Below are 25238 nucleotides of genomic sequence, written 5' to 3'. Positions count from 1 at the left end.
GGAGGAGGAGGGCAAACCTGGGATGCCGCATGCCAGGTAAGTGGTTTTAATTTATTAGTACGTAATGTAGATTTACTTGATAATATAGGGAGGTGGAGGTGGGGGCTTGCCAACGACGCTCTGCTGCGGAATGTGTGGAAATTTGCCTTTTCCATGGAACGCGGCGGAGGCAAATCTCCGCACACTCTGCGGGCGGAGCGGAGGTCTCCGCCCGGGGTTATTGCTGACCCCACCCCACTCTGTGATGAAGTGTCACTGATTGACACTCGACCATGGGCGCTTCAGGGCTTAAAACTGAAGCGCCCAGGTGCGAGGCAATCAGTGACTCTACCCCTCATCACCGAGGGGAGGGCCTCAAGGACCTTTGCTGAGCTGAGGACGTCACGCCAACAGGAGCTGCGACTTCCTCAGCCCAGCAAAGTTTAGCTCAGGCAGCCGGGAGCATGTGCATTTAGTGCATGTCTGGCTCCTGGCTGCCTGACCTGAAAATGAACAGTGTCTGTCAGGCTGACCTTTGTTCAGCCTGACAGACACTGTTCATGAGTGGTAAAAGCCGGTGGGGCGTGGCCCCTCAGCCCCAATGGACCGGCCCAGCTGCTCCTTCAGTCTTTTTACGGCTTATAATTTTCTTTGTTTTTGCTTGGATACCACGGGGTTTGAAGGGGGAGGGGTTAGTCCCTCATTTGTATCAATGCGCTGGGGGCGGGGTTTTACACGACCAAAGCCAAGGCTGCCATTGTTTTGGAGTCTCTAGGGAGTGAACAAGGTCTACACCTGTGGCAGAGGCCTCATTAGTAAGGACTGGGATGAGGAAGGCAGACGAGGAGGTAATGACCTAGAGGGAGGAGGTCACCATATCCCGATTGTAAGATACACATGAGATGCGAGAACGAGAGATGGCACCCGGCACAGGGAAGGTCTCAGCCAGGCACACTGGGTGACAAAATCATGAAATCATTTTCAAAATCATTTTAGAAAATCGTAAATCTGACCTGCAGCAAATTCTCGGACGTTTTCCGGCCTTTTCAGCATCACTTCCCTGCGGTTAAAAGGAGTGTTAGACTGAGTGAGTAAATGTAAACACAACGTTTGAACAGTAGTAAATGGACAGTATTAAAACAAGCAGTACATATACGGTGGCACGAACAGAGTGTTTAGCCAAGAAAAGACACACTTTGCAGCCAGGGTTCAGATACAACTCCTTTCCACCTCACTAGGTCACTTTTGCAGCCCTGAACTTTCATTTTACAAATCATAGCGGTCCTAAGGGAACGTTGAGCTAAACCAAGACTGCAAATCCCAGAATGCACACCTGTGGTAAGTAGAATCCTGGGACCAGTGGCGTAACATTAGCCCCAACAGCGTGGAGGGAGGGGGAGGCAGCCTGGCCTGAGCGCTCTTAACTGGGTCCGGAGCGTGGGAGCCCCCCTCAATGTAGATTGCGGCAGCGGTTCCTTCATGGGAGCAAAGGAGCACCGCCCCCCTCCCCCACAGTTACAGAAGCTGGAAAAAGTAAATGGCAATAAAATAATTTTATTTCCATTTTATTTTTCCGGCTTTCTGCCCAATGGAGAGGGCAGGGCAGGGCCAGTGCGTCACTGCTGCTGATTGGCAGCAATAAAGAGTGGCCCCTTCAGTATGAATTGCACATGTCGGTTTGGTCGGCTACATTATTACGGCCAAACAGTCATGCGCAATTCAACCTATGAAGAGCAGGCACAGGCCTTCAGTGCTCTTGGGAGCGCTGGAGCAACCTGCTCCAACCAATCACACACTTGTCTTGTGCAAGATGAGAGCAGTGCCTGGATTGGATACGGAGCTGGCAGACCTCGTGCTGGAGGAGGCTGGAGCACGCCGGAGAGCACCGAGGAAGTGCTGCAGGCTAAGAAGGTAAGTGAAACTTTTTTTCCTAATTTTTAAATGTAAATGTTCATTTTTGTGTGTCACCAACCGCCACTGGTACTTTGCAGGGGTGGGGCTCGAGTTTTGTTTTGCCACTGCCTAGGACTGCAAACGGTGTCGTCAAGAATCTTACGGTAACCCTAATTCCCTTACCCGGGACCACTTGCGCTTCACGCACTCCGGAATAAATAATGCAGCATTGTGGTCTGAAACAGCTCATGTTCTCCTGAAACGACCGGGAAGTGTAAGGAGAAAAGCGTGTTTTTCCCACTCGTATCCCCCCAGGCATAGCGTGAAGAAAACTGCACGTCAAAAACAGGCCTGTGATGGAGAAAACGTGCACTTTGAACGTGCGGTTAAAGCTGCCACGTGTTATGCCCCATTCAGGCCTGCATACCGCCTAACTGGATTCAACCCAGATGGTTGCAAGGGCCGCAAACCCCTGTGGGACTCCGAAGACGGCGCTTCGTAGCACAAGCAAACGTAACCAAACGCTAAATGCAAACAAAGGCACGACATAAGCCCGGATATACAAAGTGCATAAGCAAAAACAAACAGATCACATAAATAGATCACAGATCAATCAAACACTCTAGAAGCAGACAATAGCGCACTCTATAGGTAGACACAAAAAAGTATAAATATACAGCGAGTAATCACACCCAAACACACACTGCATAAGCTCACCATAACACAATGCTCAAGCAGGCTCTCAGACTGACCGCTCACTGTATAAGCAGACACAAAGGCACTGCATAAGTAGACACTTACGCACTGTATATACACAGACACAAAAAAGTACACAGTGTGTAGTCCCACCCAAAAGCACACTGCATAAGCTCACCCGAACACACTGCATAAGCAGGCTCCAAGGCTGCATAAGGAGGTTCTCTGTATAAGACACAAAGAAAGAAACTGCATAAGCAGACACTAACGTACTGTATACACAGACCTAAAAATGTACACAGCGTGTAATCAGACCCAACCCCACACTGCATAAGCTCTCCCTAACCCACTGCTTAAGCAGGCTCTAAGACTGCATAAGGAGGCTCACTGTATAAGCCGACAAAAAGACACTGCATAAGCAGACTCAAACGCTCTGTATTCGCAGACATAAACACTGTATTAGCTAACAACCGTGTAAGCACATCCAAACGCACACAGCATAAGCACACTGCTTAAGCAGGGTCTAATACTGCATTTGGAGACTCACTGTATAAGCAGACAAGTGAACAGTCAGACACTAACTGTATAAGCAGACACAAAAACACTGTGTAAGCAGGCACTAAGGCGCTGCATAGGTAGATACAAACTTTATACACAGACAACTCCAGAATCAGACAAACACTGTATAAGCAATGCGAACAGTGTATAAGCAGATACCTGCACAAATCCGTATAATGCACACTGTACAAGCAGACACTAACAAGTTGCACAAGGAGACATTAACACAACATATGCAGACTCAATCACTGTCCAAGCACTAGCCCAAAGTACACATTGTTTAAGGCGGCGCTAACACACTGCATACGCAAGCACAGTGTATAAGCTGACAATTGGAATATCAGACAAACATATACTGTATAAAGAGATGATAACGGACTGTATAAGCAGCTACTAGCATAGTGCATACGCTGACACAAACACTGTAAAAGCAGACAATGCTATAACCAAATCCAAGCACACTGCATAATACGTAGACACACTGGATAATCAGACACCTGAAATATCAGACACTATTTAAGCAGACACTAATACTTCGTATAAGCAGACACTAACTCTATAAACAGTGTAACTAGACAACCATGTAATCACACCAAAACGTAAACTGCATAAGCACACGCTAACACGCTTCATAGGCAGGCGCCTTTATAGAAATAGGAAAACACACTGTATAAGCAGACAGCTGTAGAATCAGACATTGTATATGCAGATGTTAAAACTGCATACGTAGACAACTGTAAAATCAGACACTGTATATGCAGACAACTGTACATTAAAGCACACACTTTATAAGCAGATGTTAACATACTGCAGAAACAGACAACTGAATACGCAGAAGCAATCACAATGTCTAAACAAATAAGAAGCAGAAACAAACACTTTCATGGCCAAAAACTGTATAATCAGACAAAGACTGTATAAGCCACTGTGCTTTCGGATACAAACAGGATGTAAGCAGAAACAGACTCTAAGCAGACTATATATTCAGGTAAAAACTGCATAGACGTAAACACACAGCATGTCAACAGAAGTACAAATATTGTATAGGTCATTGACTGTAAAAATCAGACCATTATGCACTTTATAAGGAGATGTTTGCACACTGCATAAGCAATGGCAAACACTGAATAAGCAGATAAAAGCATTTTATAGGCAGGTGCAAACACACTGTATAAGGAGAGATAAACATACAGTATAAGAAGTCGAAACACAATCCATAAGCAGATGTAAAATTGCTACATAAAGAAAAGTTAATTAATACCTCACAGGGTCATTTACACCCAGTGTTGATTGCTGGTCTGGGAACACACCACTGCAAATAACATCTGCCTCGGCAGGGAGTGCGTGTTGTGTTGGATTTAAATACTTGTCTAAATATATGGGGAGTTTCTCCCCCAAAATATTTTTTTGCCTCTTTGCAAGTCCTACTGAAATTTGTAAAACATGCCAAGTGCAAGCGAGAGTGATTCGCACAGCTCCTGACAAGCGCCATTGTGGTACCTGCTGGAAATTCAATTTATACCTTTATCAGTAGTTCTTGGCGGGTCTAAATGTACCCTCGATTAGCATGAGACAGGGATGAGGTAAGACCTTAAACAAGCATTGGCAAAGCCAATACATCTCGCCACTATAAAGCAAGTGGTGTGCTACATGCTTTGCCAATGCTTGTTTTCAAAGCACTGCTGAGGAAAAAAAGTAAGATTAAAAAAAATTTCAAAATACTGGATGAAAAGCAAATGCAAATGTCTAAATATCTTAAACCTTTACAAGGCATTAAAAATGGGAAATGTTAATAAACGGCATATTTATTTTTAAAATAGTTTTCATGCGGAATTTAAGAAGAGTAAAGAGGTGTCAAATCTAAAAGGAAGACACTTGCCAAGGCCTTATTTACTTTCCACAGCCCTCAGTGTTGGGCTGACGTTTCAGGCAGTCTGGTATAGCCAGACGGGCCAGCTTGACAGGCCCACTGACTGGGCTGTTTTTTACATTTTTTTATTCCATCCGGTCACAGCCCACAGGACCGAGAATGGGCCACACACTGCCCCATTCAAGCTGGCCCACCTAGAAATGCCAATTTGCCAGGCTGCCAGAAATCCAGTACCACTCTGATAGCACTCAGAACTGAAACACATGCCAAACGCTGGAGCCATTCGGTCTCAGCAGCAGCCAGGGGAATAAGCATCTTCTTTCCAGCCAAATGGTGGCACAGTGAGTGCAGCAGCTAGCACCGCCCCCAGCGCCATAAATATATCCTATATATGCCACAGCCTGGGGTTTCACGCGATATGTGAAATGCAGGAGACAAAACAAAGCCAAGTCAATAAAGTCTGCTCTTTAATCAAACTCTGGCAAAAAATACATGTTGCTATGCTTGTTGCTATGCTTTTACAGATGAGTTGTGGGGTGTGGGAAGCAACACTGAGCGCACAGGGTGGGCATGTGATGGGGGAAGCGGCACATGGGAGTAAAGAGCAAGAAAACAAAACACTCGCACGGAGTGCTGAATGCAAAAGAAAAAAAAGTTGGGACCTGAATGTGAGCAGTGGAAAGATACAAATTATCCAATCTTAAGGATGGTAAAGAAACAATGCTCCGGGGTTAGGGGTAGGAACAAAGACAGGAGAGGAAGGAAAGTTGTCCAATAAGAAACAATCAAATAAGAGTGACAAGAAAGTCAATCAATGATAAGCCAACCACTGTAGGTTTTTGGTATCGTTCACAGTAGGCGTTTCAACAACCTACAGCGAAAAGCTGCCTGTAGGCGAGGCCCAAAAACACACGTTTTGAGCCACCTTAGGTCAACTGACAGCTCAACAATTCTGAATATCTTTATATTTTAGTGCAGGTTCAGACCTCCTGCTCAATCATGCAAGAGCCAGCGAACCACGACTAGCTGTAAAGTCTGAAGACCCGCCTTACCGGAGAAATCCAGCCAGCAGCAGTGGCAGTTCTTTGTGGGACCGCAGATATCTCTCATTGGCGATGCGGGTCTTGATCTACAACCAAAAAAAGAACTTCGGTTAGCAGTGGTCATGGGCAAAGAGTTTAACATTTTGGGGTGCACCTCAAGGGTGGTAAGGCAATGCCTCTTTACTTGCGATCAAGAATGTTAGAGGCGAAGAGACAATGGGGCCTCAGTAAAGGTCGGGGCTAATCTATTGATAATGCAGAATACCTCTGGTCATTGACGATAGATTGGGGGGGGGGGAATACATCTTGAAAGACCAGGGCTTCTTTTGTTGCAATACCTGATTAGTTATTCCAAAGAGATAGTGCGAGAACACATAACGTCACCTCTATGAAGGCCAGGGCTTATATATTCACAATAGCCAAGTACTTCCGGTGCTAACCTATTCACAATACCCAGTTATTTCCGGTACTAACCTATTCACAATACCCAGTTACTTCCGGTACTAACCAATTCACAATACCCAGTTACTTCCGGTACTAACCAATTCACAATACCCAGTTACTTCTGGAGCTAACCTATTCACAATACCCAGTTACTTCCGGTACTAATCAATTCACAATACCCAGTTACTTCCGGGGCTAACCTATTCACAATACCCAGTTACTTCCGGGGCTAACCTATTCACAATACCCAGTTACTCTGGTGCTAACCTATTCACAATACCCCGTTACTTGCGGTACTAACCAATTCACAATACCCAGTTACTTCTGGGGCTAACCTATTTACAATACCCAGTTACTTCCGGGGCTAACCTATTCACAATACCCAGTTACTCTGGTGCTAACCTATTCACAATACCCAGTTACTTCCGGTACTAACCAATTCACAATACCCAGTTACTTCCGGGGCTAACCTATTCACAATACCCAGTTACTCTGGTGCTAACCTATTCACAATACCCCATTACTTGCGGTACTAACCTATTCAAAATACCCAGTTATATCCAGTGCTAACCTATTCACAATACCCAGTTACTTCCGGTGCTAACCTACTAACAGTACCCAGTTACTTCTGGGGCTAACCTATTCACAATACCCAGTTACTTTCTGTGCTAACCTATTCACAATACCCAGTTACTTGCGGTGCTAACCTATTCACAATACCCAGTTACTTGCGGTGCTAACCTATTCACAATACCCAGTTATATCCAGTGCTAACCTATTCACAATACCCAGTTACTTCCGTTGCTAACCTACTAACAATACCCAGTTACTTCCGGTGCTAACCTATTCACAATACCCAGTTACTTCCGGTACTAACCAATTCACAATACCCAGTTACTTCCGGGGCTAACCTATTCACAATACCCAGTTACTTCCTGTGCTAACCTATTCAAAATAACCAGTTACTTGCGGTGCTAACCTATTCACAATACCCAGTTACTTCCGGTGCTAACCTATTCACAATACCCAGTTAATTGCGGTGCTAACCTATTTACAATACCCAGTTACTTCCGGTGCTAACCTATTCACAATATCCAGTTACTTCAGGTGCTAACCTATTCACAATACTCAGTTATATCCAGTGCTAACCTATTCACAATACCCAGTTACTCTGGTGCTAACCTATTCACAATACCCAGTTACATCCGGTGCTAACCTATTCACAATACCCAGTTACTTTCTGTGCTAACCTATTCACAATACCCAGTTACTTGCGGTGCTAACCTATTCACAATACCCAGTTACTTCCGGTGCTAACCTATTCACAATACCCAGTTACTTGCGGTGCTAACCTATTCACAATACCCAGTTATATCCAGTGCTAACCTATTCACAATACCCAGTTACTTCCGGTGCTAACCTATTCACAATACCCAGTTACTTCCGGTGCTAACTTACTAACAATACCCAGTTACTTCCGGTACTAACCAATTCACAATACCCAGTTACTTCCGGTACTAACCAATTTACAATACCCAGTTACTTCTGGGGCTAACCTATTCACAATACTCAGTTACTTCCTGTGCTAACCTATTTACAATACCCAGTTACTTCCGGTGCTAACCTATTCACAATACCCAGTTACTTGCGGTGCTAACCTATTCACAATACCCAGTTACTTGCAGTGCTAACCTATTCACAATACCCAGTTACTTCCGGTGCTAACCTATTCACAATATCCAGTTACTTCCGGTGCTAACCTATTCACAATACCCAGTTATATCCAGTGCTAACCTATTCACAATACCCAGTTACTTCCGGTGCTAACCTACTAACAATACCCAGTTACTTCCGGTGCTAACCTATTCACAATACCCAGTTACTCCGGTGCTAACCTATTCACAATATCCAGTTACTTCCGGTGCTAACCTATTCACAATACCCAGTTATACCCAGTGCTAACCTATTCACAATACCCAGTTACTTCCGGTACTAACCAATTCACAATGCCCAGTTACTTCCGGGGCTAATCTATTCACAATACCCAGTTACTTGCGGTGCTAACCTATTCACAATACCCAGTTACTTCCGGTGCTACCCTATTCACAATATCCAGTTACTTCCGGTGCTAACCTATTCACAATACCCAGTTATATCCAGTGCTAACCTATTCACAATACCCAGTTACTCTGGTGCTAACCTATTCACAATACCCAGTTACATCCGGTGCTAACCTATTCACAATACCCAGTTACTTTCTGTGCTAACCTATTCACAATACCCAGTTACTTGCGGTGCTAACCTATTCACACTACCCAGTTACTTCCGGTGCTAACCTATTCACAATACCCAGTTACTTGCGGTGCTAACCTATTCACAATACCCAGTTATATCCAGTGCTAACCTATTCACAATACCCAGTTACTTCCGGTGCTAACCTATTCACAATACCCAGTTGCTTTGGGTGCTAACCTATTTACAATACCCAGTTACTTCTGGTGCTAACCCATTCACAATCCCCAGTTATATCCAGTGCTAACCTATTCACAATATCCAGTTACTTCCGGTGCTAACCTATTCACAATGCCCAGTTACTTCCGGTGCTAACCTACTAACAATACCCAGTTACTTGCGGTGCTAACCTATTCACAATACCCAGTTAATTCCGGTGTTAACCTATTCACAATACCCAGTTACTCTGGTGCTAACCTATTCACAATACCCGTGTTAACCTATTCACAATACCCAGTTACTCCGGTGCTAAACTATTCACAATACCCAGTTACTTCCGGTGCTAACCTATTCACAATACCCAGTTACTTCCGGTGTTAACCTATTCACAATACCCAGTTAATTGCGGTGCTAACCTATTTACAATACCCAGTTACTTCCGGTGCTAACCTATTCACAATATCCAGTTACTTCAGGTGCTAACCTATTCACAATACTCAGTTATATCCAGTGCTAACCTATTCACAATACCCAGTTACTCTGGTGCTAACCTATTCACAATACCCAGTTACATCCGGTGCTAACCTATTCACAATACCCAGTTACTTTCTGTGCTACCCTATTCACAATACCCAGTTACTTGCGGTGCTAACCTATTCACAATACCCAGTTACTTCCGGTGCTAACCTATTCACAATACCCAGTTACTTGCGGTGCTAACCTATTCACAATACCCAGTTATATCCAGTGCTAACCTATTCACAATACCCAGTTACTTCCGGTGCTAACCTATTCACAATACCCAGTTACTTCCGGTGCTAACTTACTAACAATACCCAGTTACTTCCGGTACTAACCAATTCACAATACCCAGTTACTTCCGGTACTAACCAATTTACAATACCCAGTTACTTCGGGGGCTAACCTATTCACAATACTCAGTTACTTCCTGTGCTAACCTATTTACAATACCCAGTTACTTCCGGTGCTAACCTATTCACAATACCCAGTTACTTGCGGTGCTAACCTATTCACAATACCCAGTTACTTGCAGTGCTAACCTATTCACAATACCCAGTTACTTCCGGTGCTAACCTATTCACATTATCCAGTTACTTCCGGTGCTAACCTATTCACAATACCCAGTTATATCCAGTGCTAACCTATTCACAATACCCAGTTACTTCCGGTGCTAACCTACTAACAATACCCAGTTACTTCCGGTGCTAACCTATTCACAATACCCAGTTACTCCGGTGCTAACCTATTCACAATATCCAGTTACTTCCGGTGCTAACCTATTCACAATACCCAGTTATATCCAGTGCTAACCTATTCACAATACCCAGTTACTTCCGGTACTAACCAATTCACAATGCCCAGTTACTTCCGGGGCTAATCTATTCACAATACCCAGTTACTTGCGGTGCTAACCTATTCACAATACCCAGTTACTTCCGGTGCTACCCTATTCACAATATCCAGTTACTTCCGGTGCTAACCTATTCACAATACCCAGTTATATCCAGTGCTAACCTATTCACAATACCCAGTTACTCTGGTGCTAACCTATTCACAATACCCAGTTACATCCGGTGCTAACCTATTCACAATACCCAGTTACTTTCTGTGCTAACCTATTCACAATACCCAGTTACTTGCGGTGCTAACCTATTCACACTACCCAGTTACTTCCGGTGCTAACCTATTCACAATACCCAGTTACTTGCGGTGCTAACCTATTCACAATACCCAGTTATATCCAGTGCTAACCTATTCACAATACCCAGTTACTTCCGGTGCTAACCTATTCACAATACCCAGTTGCTTTGGGTGCTAACCTATTTACAATACCCAGTTACTTCTGGTGCTAACCCATTCACAATCCCCAGTTATATCCAGTGCTAACCTATTCACAATATCCAGTTACTTCCGGTGCTAACCTATTCACAATGCCCAGTTACTTCCGGTGCTAACCTACTAACAATACCCAGTTACTTGCGGTGCTAACCTATTCACAATACCCAGTTACTTCCGGTGTTAACCTATTCACAATACCCAGTTACTCTGGTGCTAACCTATTCACAATACCCGTGTTAACCTATTCACAATACCCAGTTACTCCGGTGCTAAACTATTCACAATACCCAGTTACTTCCGGTGCTAACCTATTCACAATACCCAGTTACTTCCGGTGTTAACCTATTCACAATACCCAGTTACTTCGGGTGCTAACCTATTCACAATACCCAGTTACTTCCGGTGCTAACCTATTCACAATACCCAGTTGCTTTGGGTGCTAACCTATTTACAATACCCAGTTAATTCTGGTGCTAACCTATTCACAATACCCAGTTACTTTCGTTGCTAACCTATTTACAATACCCAGTTATATCCAGTGCTAACCTATTCACAATACCCAGTTACTTCCGGTGCTAACCTATTTACAATACCCAGTTACTTTCAGTGCTAACCTATTCACAATACTCAGTTATATCCAGTGCTAACCAATTCACAATACACAGTTACTTCAGGTGCTAACCTATTCACAATTCCCAGTTACTTCCGGTGCTAACCCATTCACAATACCCAGTTATATCCAGTGCTAACCTATTCACAATACCCAGTTACTTCCGGTTCTAACCTATTTACAATACCCAGTTACTTTCAGTGCTAACCTATTCACAATACCCAGTTACTTTCAGTCCTAACCTATTCACAATACCCAGTTATATCCAGTGCTAACCTATTCACAATACCCAGTTACTTCCGGTGCTAACCTATTCACAATACCCAGTTACTTCCGGTGCTAATCTATTCACAATACCCAGTTACATCCGGTGCTAACCTATTCACAATACCCAGCTACTCTGATGCTAACCTATTCACAATACCCAGTTACTTCCGGTGCTAACCTATTCACAATACCCAGTTACTTCCGGTACTAACCAATTCACAATACCCAGTTACTTCCGGGGCTAACCTATTCACAATATCCAGTTACGTCCGGTTCTAACCTATTTACAATACCCAGTTATATCCAGTGCTAACCTATTCACAATACCCAGTTACTTCCGGTGCTAACCTATTCACAATACCCAGTTACTTCCGGTGCTAATCTATTCACAATACCCAGTTACATCCGGTGCTAACCTATTCACAATACCCAGCTACTCTGATGCTAACCTATTCACAATACCCAGCTACTCTGATGCTAACCTATTCACAATACCCAGCTACTCTGATGCTAATCTATTCACAATACCCAGTTACTTTCAGTGCTAACCTATTCACAATACTCAGTTATATCCAGTGCTAACCAATTCACAATACAAAGTTACTTCAGGTGCTAACCTATTCACAATTCCCAGTTACTTCCGGTGCTAACCCATTCACAATACCCAGTTATATCCAGTGCTAACCTATTCACAATACCCAGTTACTTCCGGTTCTAACCTATTTACAATACCCAGTTACTTTCAGTGCTAACCTATTCACAATACCCAGTTACTTTCAGTCCTAACCTATTCACAATACCCAGTTATATCCAGTGCTAACCTATTCACAATACCCAGTTACTTCTGGTGCTAACCTATTCACAATACCCAGTTACTTCCGGTGCTAATCTATTCACAATACCCAGTTACATCCGGTGCTAACCTATTCACAATACCCAGCTACTCTGATGCTAACCTATTCACAATACCCAGTTACTTCCGGTGCTAACCTATTCACAATACCCAGTTACTTCCGGTACTAACCAATTCACAATACCCAGTTACTGCCGGGGCTAACCTATTCACAATATCCAGTTACGTCCTGTTCTAACCTATTTACAATACCCAGTTATATCCAGTGCTAACCTATTCACAATACCCAGTTACTTCCGGTGCTAACCTAATCACAATACCCAGTTACTTCCGGTGCTAATCTATTCACAATACCCAGTTACATCTGGTGCTAACCTATTCACAATACCCAGCTACTCTGATGCTAACCTATTCACAATACCCAGTTACTTCCGGTGCTAACCTATTCACAATACCCAGTTACTTCCGGTACTAACCAATTCACAATACCCAGTTACTTCCGGGGCTAACCTATTCACAATATCCAGTTACGTCCTGTTCTAACCTATTTACAATACCCAGTTATATCCAGTGCTAACCTATCCACAATACCCAGTTACTTCCGGTGCTAACCTAATCACAATACCCAGTTACTTCCGGTGCTAATCTATTCACAATACCCAGTTACATCCGGTGCTAACCTATTCACAATACCCAGCTACTCTGATGCTAACCTATTCACAATACCCAGCTACTCTGATGCTAACCTATTCACAATACCCAGTTGAAATGAAATTAAATGAAATTTGATTTGTAGAGCGCATGGCTGCCCGAAAGCGTCCCAGCGCTTGCTTAGGGAACCCGTCTTGGTATTCCCCTGCAAGATAACCCATTACTGGGCATCCCCAAGGTGAAAGCCAGGCATCCCGCTGCGAGGGGCCGCTGTGGAGATTAAGCAAGCTATTGCCCAGAGTTACAGAGTGGGACTCCATGATTAGAATAGGCACCGAGGCGAGAATTGTCAGGTCCGGGGAAATTTAAGCCCAAGGCCCGCCGAGGCGGGGAATTGAACCCTGGTCCGGGCCAGACCTCTGCATCAGGGTCTGCCGCTCCAACCACTTGAGCCACACTTCTCCAGTTACTTCCGGTGCTAACCTATTCACAATACCCAGTTATATCCAGAGCTAACCTATTCACAATACCCAGCTACTCCGGTGCTAACCCATTCATGAGAACTTTTTAGTTGGCAGTATTTGTGGGTGAACAATCACCTGCAAAAATACTGGGACCCGCATTTTAACAATACCGAAGTCTTTGATCATTGGCGATGTTAGTGGGTGAACAAACAAGGACCCTTTACAAAGGCCCAGATCCAAGTACTTTTACACTGACAGGATGAGAGGGGGAACCAACAATATTGCTTATAGGGCAGCACTGGATTGTCTATTTGCAATATCCAAGCATATCATCACAGGTATTGGGGTAAACAGAAAAGGACACCTCCTTGAAGGCTCAAGATCGCCTATTTGCAGTCTCCAGGTACACATTTATTGATGATATATTGGGAGAAGACATAGCGATACTAGTCGGTGAATTGATAAGAGAACCTTAAGGAAGGCCATGGCGTGTCTACCTGCACTCCTGAATAAATGTTCACTGATGTTACAAATGGGGGAACAAAAGAGTCAGTTGACAGATGAAGAACCCCTTACATGCACAATGATTTATTTTATTGACATATAACTTCATACTATGCTGTTAGTTGGGCTCAGGAAGGACCCACATGTGGGTGCAAGATGTTAGTAATCCTGGATAGTTCAGTAATTGGATTCATAGTCAGCCCCACATAGACCAGTGTTAAGGAAAAGCCCAGATCAATCATTTGTACCAATGTACAAGAATGTAAGATAGATCATTTATACAGAATTTGCAGAATTGTGAGGTCCTCAGCCTTGGCGGAAGGAAAGTTTGAGTCAAACCCGGGAGCAGCAGTAGGTGCTTTAACCACTGAGCTATCCGAGAGGTGATCCTCAAGTCAGGAAGAAGAAGAAAGAAAGACCTAAGGACCGAGATGCTCTTGAAATGGCTCTAGTAACTGAACTTGTGCAGAGTTGATGTGAATCCCAAAAAGGTCTGAACTGGAAAGGCAAGCAGGGGTTTACACCAGCAAATGTCTAATCGAGGTGTCATGGGGTGGGAAAGTCATGTGAGTTTACAACTGACTCCAATACTGGACCAGGGAGAGCATGTGCATTGCTAACATGCCAGTGAGGTTGAGAGGGCTGGGATAGAGTACATTACATACAGCGGCGGTTTCTCAGCTAAGGCGGAGGAGCGCCGCCCCACTGCAGGAAAAAGGAAAAATAAAATGATAATAACACAAGGTTTTCTTATTCGGTACTCAGGCAGTTTTACGGGTCGGGGCAGGCCTGTCGTCACAGCTAGGAGGGAGCGGAGTGGTTGGGGCACTTAAGTGTGCATGAGGGTTTGGCCGGCTGTTTTGGGCTTGTCAAACAGTTGTGTACACTTAGCATGTTCTCCGCGTGGCTGTATTGCAAAGCCTGGGAATATGCACATGCTCCCACTCCCGGTCTGAGCGCCAAACCATGGCGCTCAGACTAATTACAAATCTGCTGTCATGGTGACAGCAGTGTCTTGTTTGGCTTATGGGAGCCTATGTGCTTCCTGCTTTGGGGAGTGACAGAGGAGGATGGAGGAGAGGTGGCATCCTGCAGCCAGGTAAGCAACTTTTTTTTTACCGCCCCACCCATACTATTCTGTTGCAGCCGTCACTGATCATGTCTAGATCGCCTGCCTGTCAGAGGCAGCAGCAGTACTTAATTTGGGTTAATTTGTAAGAAGAAAAACCATAAGAGTAGGAGGTAAAGTTTTTTTTAGGAGACCACTGCTTCAGCTGCCGTGTGCCTGGGTTGCCAATGCCCAGGCTGCCTAGTCTTTATTTCACTAGGCAGACAAGATCCAACGGCGGACCCTAGGTGCCGCACAAGCGTCAATGTATTAACCCAAAATACTATCAAAATATCACTTTGAATGAGTGGTGTGCACAGACTACTCCTGCATCCGCCGTTGGACTACCCTTAGACCATTAATGTTGCTTCTCAAACTATACCTTTAGCCCTGACAAAGTTCACTCTTCGAACAAAACGCGTTGGCTGATGTTCTGTGTTTGTGCATTGGAATTAATTCAAATAAAGAATGATATCAACGAAGGAACTGACTGTGCTTCATGATTAAATGTTACCCTACCCGGGTAGTGCACCACTCCATTGCTCCTCGAGGCTGAGAGAGCGCAATTTGAACATAAAGTATATCATAGTCATATTTAGACGTATCTATTATAAACGTAGGAATATTGTGTAACGTGGGAATGAAATGCATATCGTAATGTGAATTGATGACTATAGCATAAAGTCAATTAAAATGATATCATGGTATAGGAAATGTATAACTGTATTCACTTTAGAATGTATTGGATTTAGAAGGCCGTATACGTAGTGGGCTAATATAGAAATGCCTACGAACAGTGGAACGTGCAGAGTAGAATTCATGTACGTGTATAACTTTAAATGAAGAAACGTGCAAGGAGCATACACATAACGATGTAATCAATGAGAATATAAAGTTATGTTCCATGTATAGGGTTTATATTCTAGGTGTGAGATTATATTCTGTGTGAACTTTATATTCTATGTAAAGTCGTATTCGTGTAGAAGAAACGTATTTGCTAAAAGCGTTCACATATGAATGTATGTTAAAGGTTATATTGTGTAGAAGAAGTTGTAGGAATGTTAGAAGAGTTTAGGTCATTTGTGATTATAACCTGACTAACCAAGAGTTCGCAGGAGCATAGTACAATGTATGTAATTTAGTAGGCTCGCAGGAGTCGTGAATAGTCTTTACATGAAGGTGCGAGCCGAAGAGTCTAGCATTTGTTAGATTTAAGGTGACAAATGTCGAACGAAGTTTATTGCCTAAACATGAGAGGAGGCGATTGGAATTTGAACTTTGTTTTTGGATGACCATTCACAGGATCTCGTAAGGTCAGAGAAAGAGTTGTAATGTTAAGGTCTTGTTTAAGGTTATCTGACTTTGGATGAAAGTGTCAACTAAAAGTCGCCAACGAGAAGATGAAGATGACATCTAAGGAGAAGGGTCAACCTAACGGACGACGCGAAGAGATGAAGCAATGGAAAGAGCCAGAAACTGACATCATCGGGGAAAGTCCGTGGTGGGCGTCAAGGGGCGTTTCACCCACACTGTGATTGTGTATTTTAGGGACAGCACCCCGGGGAGGAGGTAGCAATTGGAGATTAGGAACAGCGAGGTGAATTGCTCAGAGCAAAGGCAAGGGTAGATGCCTTGAGCAGATGCGCTGAGAGAGATCAGAGCGCAAGGGAGCAGTAGGCCGAGGACCCTTAGAAGAGCGGATGGGTAGGCAGAGAGGGTACTGCTTCTTAAACTTAAGTTACCTTTAGAGGTTAAGAGAGTTTGAACTTCTTTGGAAGTCAAACTGCTGACACCTTTTTAGGGAAGAAACTTGCGAAGTAGGGATGTCACCTAGTATAGAGTAGGGACAGATGTAACTTGATTATTTTCTTTCTGTAGATGACGCAAGGGAACCACTCTACATCGAAGCTTTAAATTGCTGAGATTGGAATTGATTTTGTATTCTTTGTATACTTTGAGATTTATCCTGAGAGAATTGTAATTTGCATTCAGATTTGACTTTTATATAAAAATACTTAAACTTTATCAGTTGTAAGTGGTTCTTCGGAGTGGCGTCATTTAATGGGGATGACTAAACCTGTGTGGGGGTGGTCTTTTACTCAATGACAGATACGAGCGGTCCAAACTTTACGAATGAGATAAACTATTAAATTGATTATAAATTGATACCAAAATCTCATTCCCCGCAGTTGGTAGCAGAGTATGATGGTTATCTTCTTGAGGAAGACGACCTAGGCCAGGTTTAGTTTACCCCAAGGTCCCTAGTCATCGACGACCAGAAGACGAATCCCTGCCGAAGAAGGTGCTGACGGTGCGTCGAGAGAAAAGCAGCAGAATCGGTCGAGAGTGAGTATAAAGGTCATGCGTTGTAAGATTGCGGTGTTTTATGTTGTTCCTGTGTTGTAATGTCAAGCGGAGTTGAATGCCTGTAGTGTGATTGAGGGAAGGTTGTGAGCGCGCGCAACCGGATAAAATCTTATGTCCAGAGGACTTAAGTGGTTCGGGTGTATCGAACACCCAGAGTAATTTGTCTACCATTTCATGGGGGTCATGAGGTACCATTGATCGCCCACAGACCGATGATAGGGGGAGCGTTTGAGTGAGTGTATGAGTAAACGCATGCTGGTCGTACGTTTACTGTGTGTAAGTAACCTATCAGTTGAGGTGAACGTCTGACCGTACGAGGAAAGACGTCTCGCCAGTTGAGGTGACAATTACAGTTAGACTGTGGCCGTACAGTCAGAGAAAAGTGATCGCTTGGACGGAAGTAGTCATTTTTCGGCGTATGAATGAAACGCATGTAAGATCGCGAGACGAGTTGAGAAACGAAGGAAATTGCTGCAGAGGGAACAAGTGACGTCAGCGTAGAGTCGCGCTGAGATTGGTCAGTCGGCATAGAACAGCGTTGGGATAGGCTGACTAGCGAGAGTCGCACAGGGATTGGTGGAAGTTGTCATCGGGACGAAAATAAGGAAGAGAATTAATAAAAGGAAAATCGTAGAGCATCAAAAATGAAGTGCTTTAAAGGTTTAACCACTTGGCTGCTAAGGCAATATTTTTCTTTTCATTGATTTTCCATTGAAATCAATGGAAAGTCCATGACGAGTTACCCTTGTCATTAGCGGCGAAGAGGTTAAGAAAGATCTTTAGGAAGAATAGAAGAAACTTGTATGCTGGAGAAGAAGCTCCACCAGAAGGCACACCAGCTTATCATATGGCAGTAAATGTAGGCTTACACTCGATATTATGGATTTCCGAGTGGAATAGGCTAACAGAAGGAGAAAAGGAATTGATGTTTCCGAGATTCGGAACATTTAAGCTAGACGTGTTGAACCAACTGAAAGCGGTAATGCTTGCGACAAGACCTCTACCGAGGCCAACACAATTCGAAGCTCTTAGTGCATGGTTTAAAGCAGCACACGCAAAAGGCGTGAAGAGGCGTCAAGAAAGAGTGAGACGATCAGTAAAGGCATTTCAGGATGCAAAATGGGATGAGGAAGCTAAGAAGTGGAGAGTGCAAAAGATAGAAGCAGACAAACTGTTCACCATGATAGAAGCTACGGGAGAAAAGAAACCCCTAGAAGAGGAAGACGAGGATAGCGAAACGGAAGAAGAACTGTTAGAGAGGCTGTTAACAGAGAGACCACCTCCGTATAGCGGTGAATCCGCAAGTCCCATATTACAGCAAGGGGAAGGAGCTAGATGGGGAGAATATAAATCGATCCCAGTAACAGAGTGGGACTCCAACAAGAGTGAGGAAATACCCCAAACTAGTTCCGAACAGAGAGTAGTGGGAAGATTCGTGGTCCAGAAGGTGCCAGAGACGCAATGTGCAAGGTCGTACCAGATGCCAGACGCTTTACAAGTACCTGTTACCATAGGCCCTATTGTGTCAATCTACAACCCAGAGGGGGTCCAGCAGGAGGAACAGGCACGATGGGACAGGGAAAGGGCAGAGATGGAGAATAGGAATAACACGATGAATCCTCAGAGACAGAGATTAGCACCAGTGAGCCGGAGTACCCCATTAGATTCCGCGACGGGTCCCTGGATAGAACAAGGGGGTCAAAGAGGATCAATGGATTTGAGGGGACCAAAACCGAAATCCTATAAGGAATTAAGGGAATATCTGAAAGAGTGGGATACTGCTGAAGAGGCTCGTAATAAAAGTTTAGAAAGAGGAGCTGAATGGAGAGACCAGGATAACAAGATCCTCTCTCATTGTGGAGCTGGCGAAAGCAGCCCAGAGTGGGAGAGAGGGAGTCAAGGAAGCGGAAGAGATAATTGCCCTACTATTAGTGGCAATAGGCAAATGTGTGATGACAGGAGTGCAGGGTGTGGCGAAGTGCCTCGCGTCACCTTTAGTGAAGGAAAACGAAGGACGCAGGAATACCGGAACACTTTCAGATGCACACACCATACTCCGGATGAAAATGTTCAACATTGGAATCACGGGAACATGGAGAGTCGCGAAGGGTCTCGCCATGCGTCCGGTGATCTAGGGCGAAGTCATGAGAATACAGGTAGTCGCGAAACGTCTCGCCATACATCCGGTGATCACGAAAGAGATCGCGGGAGCATGGAGAGCCATGAAGGACCTTATCGTCTGTTAAGTGATACCAGACAGCAAGCGAGTTACAGTGGTTTAGAACAGCACGGAGGATCTTATCTTGTATCCGGAGAAACCGAACTGAAAAGACGGAGTGTAGGATTAAGGGATGGAGTATTGTTCCACCACACCCCAAGAGAAGATGGAAAGGCTTGGGATTTAGAGAGGTGGGAACAAAGAGATGGAAGAAAGATTCCTCATAACTCACCTGTGCTCAGGCGTAGGGCGCATAGTGGAGGAGAGAGGGATGCAAGAGAACAACCTAGGACTGACGTACTGAAAGCCGAAATAAAAGCAAGACGCATAGATGTAATGAGTTTAAAATCAGACTTAGATGAAATAATTGACGGCACAGTGGCAATCGAGAGGTTAGATCTGTACGCTCCAGATGAGATACTGTTTTTATCCAAGGATGTTACTCGAAAAGCAAGAGCAGCTCATGAAAAGTTATCTGAATTGGCTGACAAGTACATGATAGACATATCACGAACTAAAGCTTTGCAGGCCAATCATAGGCTAAATTGCACAGACTTAGATTTGGATGAACGAAGAACGATTGGATTGAGAGTACACATAAGGGAATTGGTCATGTGTATTAGAATTTGGAGAGATCTGGATAGATGGGAGGAAAGATGGTCCAAGAAGGGGTCTGTCAGACGGAGTACACTTGTGAAGTCTCAGGATACAGACCTAATGCGAATGGAAGCTTTTCCTTTGCGAGAAATCGCGAACGGAAACTACGTGCATGTACCATGGAGTAGGGGGGATTTAGCGGCATTCACTAATTCCTTCCCGAAACTTAGAGAAAATCCCGTTGAGTGGTACAAGCAGGTAGAAAGATTCGTGAAGATCTCTAAGGTGCTGTGGATCGATTTGAACACATTGTTCGATATCGTGGTACCCGGAGATTTGTGGACGGCATGCAAACTTAGTATTGAATGGCCCACTTGTGAGCCTCAGAGAGATACCCAGACAGGTGGTCCATCAGACAGAGTCATGGAAAAATACGAAAGGGTAATAACATGGCTGAAAGAGAAAGTGCCGGTGCAAGACATAGACTGGGTTAAGATAGATCGAACGACTCAGGAGCCTAAAGAGACAGTTCACGAGTTCTATGAGAGGTTATTGAAAGCATTCAAACAGTATAGTGGCTTGGACGTAATGGATCCTAAGGACATAGGACAGTTTGTGTCGAAGTTTGTTCTCGGATTGAGACCAGACATTAGCCTAATGATTCAACAGCACTTGATCTGTTGGCAGAACAAACCTTTAGATGAAATTCTGAGGTATGCTAGATACTGTAGCGATGAGATAGACTCGAAGGCAAAGAAGCTCAAGGAAAAGTTAATGCTAGTACAGATGCAAGCAGCTGGAAAGGGCGGACAGCGACAGCAGGGGACAGGAGCGCAAGCAAAGAAACAGAATAATCAGACCAGAGAAGGGGAAGAAAGACCGAGACCGAGAATGGATATCGCAACACTGAAAAGAACAACCAGGTGTCATCAGTGTAACGAGGTGGGACATTGGAGACGCGAGTGTCCTTACAATATTGAGACAGGGGAATTAGAACAGGAGGAGGAAGAGGTACAGAACAACGTGGTTAAGGGAACAACAGTCCCGAAGGGAAAGTTTATCAAAGGGGGGACTCAGACTCCTCGAGCCCCGTTTCCTCAACCACCTCGAATTGCAAATGGAGGGAAAACCTATAGACAAATGCCATTATTCGTAGGAGGAGAAGAATGCTACTACGTTGATCCTCTTACAGGGCAACGAGTGAATAGGGAAGAAGATTGTACCTTAGGAGCAGCCCTGGAAGTAGATCAGAGAGGACCATACGTAGAAGCTGAAGTAGCTGGATGTCCTACGACCTTTTTGGTGGATACGGGAGCCACTAGATCCACGTTGAGATCAGCGGTAGTCCCAGGTCTGCCAATATCAGGAGAAATGATTCAGGTGGTAGGAGTCGCAAACAAGAGGATGACGAACCCTCTGACGGAACCAGTGTCAGTAAAGATAGGGAATTACAGTGACGAACATCAGTTTGTGATCTGTGATTCTAGTCCGGTGTGTTTGTTAGGAAGAGACCTGTTGTGTAAACTGAATTGCACAATACATTGCACACCTGAAGGAGTAGAAGTGCAGACCAACGATGAAGATGCCGATTTCAAAGTTGTAAACTCGCAGGAATGTGTGGAATTATATCCTACCTTAACAGTGGAGGAGCTTCCACAGGATTTGAGGGAGAAAGTGTCAGCTGAGGTGTGGGATTTTACTGGAGAAGAAATAGGCTTGATCAAAGGAGTAGAACCAGTAAAGATCTTGGTAAGACTCAATGCCGAATATCCAAGAACACCACAGTACAAGTTGACACCAGAGACGATTGCAGGAATAAAGCCTGTGATCGAATCTATGATTAAACAGGGAATACTGAAGGAGATCGTGGGTAGTCCATGTAACTCACCGATTATGGGTTTACAGAAACCTAGTGGAAAATACAGAATAGTGCAGGATCTTCGAAAGATTAATAATATTGTTGTCTCATGTTGTCCAGTGGTACCGAATCCATCAGTGATATTATTTCAGATACCGTTCCAAGCTGAATGGTTTACTGTGATAGATTTGTGTCAGGCTTTCTTTTCGATTCCTTTAGATGAAGAGAGCCAGTATCTTTTCGCTTTTAAGCTGGAAGATCACGTTTTAACATGGTGTCGTATCCCTCAGGGGTATACAGAAAGCCCATCGATCTTTAACCAGCTTTTAAAGAGAAATCTTGAAAGTCTAGTGCTGCCCAAGAACTCAGTTCTAGTCCAGTACATAGACGACCGCCTAGTTGCGGCAGAAACAGAGGAAGCTTGCAGAGAAGACACCATCACCTTGTTAAATCACTTGGCCGAGAACGGGCACAAGGTGTCACCAAGTAAATTGCAATATTGTAAGACTGAGGTGCAATACTTGGGTCACAGGATTGAACAGGGGAAACGGAAGGTGTCTCCAGACCGAATAGAGGCGATTATGAAAATGAACGCGCCTACAACACAAAGAGAGGTCAGGATGTTTCTAGGCATGGTCGGTTATTGTCGGCAGTGGATAGCTAACTTTTCACTGAAGGCAAAACCTTTATTACAACTGACGCACAAAGGAGTGAGTGATCCGGTACCATGGGACAAAGACTGTTTGATGGCATTTTTGCAGCTGAGGGAGGACTTATGTCGTGCCCCGGCTTTAGGAATGCCTGACTATACAAAACCATTTTTGCTTTACTGCTGCGAAAGAGAGGGATGCGCCTTAGCAGTTTTAGCTCAGATCCACGGAGATGCGCGTAGGCCAGTGGCGTACTTTTCGGCTACATTAGATCCAGTAGCCGCAGCGTTGCCCGGATGTCTCAAATCCGTAGCTGCAACGGGTGTCAGCATTGAAAGATCTGAAAGCGTGGTGATGGGACATCAGTTAGTGGTGTACGTACCGCATTCTGTGGAATTGTTAATGACCAGGACGAAGACTCAGCATCTGACGAATAGTAGGCTCACACGCTACGAGCAAGTCATACTGGCTGCCGAGAATGTGACCCTAAAAAGATGCTCTGTCTTGAATCCTGCTACCTTGATGCCACTTCCGAATGAAGTGGAAGATGAAAATTGTACAGATCATGACTGCCTTGATGTGACTGAACTATGCACCAAACCGAGACCCGATATCGTAGATGAGCCATTGACTGACCCTGATGAAATTTTCTTTGTTGATGGTTCATGCGTAAGAGATGATATCGGTCAGCTGAGAGCAGCTTATGCAGGTTGCACGATTACCAGAGTTATAGAAGCCGCTTGCCTGGAAGGAGTACACTCCGCACAGGTAGCTGAAATTGTTGCTTTGACTCGTGCTTGCTTAGCAGGCGACAAACTTCGAGTCACCATATACACCGATAGCCAGTATGGTTTCGGGGTAGTTCACGATTATGGGCAGTTATGGTCTCAAAGAGGTTACATGACCTCCTCGGGTTCTCCCATTAGGAATGGAGAATTCGTGAGATTACTGTTAGAAGCATTGCAAGGTCCGTCAGCCATAGCCGTTGTCAAGTGTGCCGCGCACACTAAAAATGTAGACTTTGTGTCGCAGGGCAATCGCTATGCTGATGAAGTAGCGCGTTATTGCGCAGAACAAGGATATTCTCACACTAATGTGAAAGTGGGGGGAGTACAGGAAAGAACTGAATTGACCATGTTGTTAGACACAGTAGATACGTGGGATGAGTTAAGGAGTGTCCAAGAGAATGCACCAGATGTTGAGAAAAAGGGCTGGGAAACAGCGGGTTGTGAGAAAAGCGAGATGAATTTTTGGGTTTCTGCCGATGGGAGAGCAGTTTTACCAAATGAGCTTGTTAGTCCAATGGCAAGGAAATTGCATGGATCAGCACACATAGGAAGAGATGCAATGGTGAGAGTATTCAGACAAACGTGGTTTAATCCTAAGTTTAGAGTAGCGGCAGAAGCAGTATGTCAGCGATGCGCGATCTGTCAGCAACTAAACGTGGGAAAGAGAACACCAGTTACATTGAGTCATATAGGAAGGTCTGGGGGGCCTTTCAATAGAATGCAGCTTGATTTTATAGAAATGCCTCCATGTAACAGACTCAGATACGTTTTAGTGATTGTCTGCATATTTTCTAGATGGGTTGAGGCTTACCCTACACGTAGATGCGATACACTTACAGTAGCGAAACTGTTACTTAGAGAGTTAATACCGAGGTTTGGGGTGCCATCCTCTTTGGAATCAGACAGAGGAACTCATTTCAACAGCGAAATAGTGAAGATGTTGTGCTCAGCTTTGAATATTGATCAGAAGTTACACTGCAGCTATCGACCCGAAGCTTCAGGGATTGTAGAACAAATCAACAGTACAATAAAGTCCAGACTGGCTAAAGTTTGTTCATCGACATCCCTGAGTTGGCCAGACGCACTTCCAGTGGTTCTTATGAGCATACGTAGCACACCTGATAGGAAAACAGGTCTCTCTCCACATGAAGTGCTAATGGGGAGAGCTATGAGATTGCCATCGGTTCCGACTGCAGCGCTAGTGAACATCACAGACGACTTGATTTTGGACTACTGCAAGGGACTATCTGATGCCATTAATTCTGTGTCCCTCCAGGTCCAGGCTGCAGAGGTTCCATCAGCACAAGACTTGTGCCATGACCTGAGTCCTGGAGACTGGGTCTTGGTGAAAAAGCATGTCAGGAAGAACTGCTTAGACGTGCGCTGGAGAGGACCGTTTCAAGTCATACTTGTCACGAACACAGCGGTGAAGTGTGGAGGCTTGCCAAACTGGATACATGCTTCACACACTCGAAGAGTGCCAACACCTCTAGAAGAAACAGCTCCTCT

General features: G+C 44.4%; 1 protein-coding gene across 1 annotated transcript in view; it reads right to left on the bottom strand.

The window, feature by feature from the left end:
* LOC147664922 (RIIa domain-containing protein 1-like) overlaps positions 1 to 25238 on the bottom strand; it is a 54875-nt gene that overhangs the window by 16013 nt on the left and 13624 nt on the right. Inside the window, exons 2-3 of the mRNA XM_086949888.1 lie at positions 6049 to 6125; positions 993 to 1039 (exon numbers count right to left, since the gene is read on the bottom strand). Coding sequence (XP_086806014.1) covers positions 993 to 1039; positions 6049 to 6125 — 124 coding nt within the window. The remainder of the gene's footprint in view (positions 1 to 992; positions 1040 to 6048; positions 6126 to 25238) is intronic.

Source organism: Lissotriton vulgaris, unplaced genomic scaffold (assembly GCF_964263255.1).
Source record: "Lissotriton vulgaris unplaced genomic scaffold, aLisVul1.2 SCAFFOLD_1642, whole genome shotgun sequence".
NCBI classification, from domain to species: domain Eukaryota; kingdom Metazoa; phylum Chordata; class Amphibia; order Caudata; family Salamandridae; genus Lissotriton; species Lissotriton vulgaris.
The sequence above is the reverse complement of the archived record's forward strand: the minus strand, read 5'-3'. Positions and strand labels throughout refer to the sequence as shown.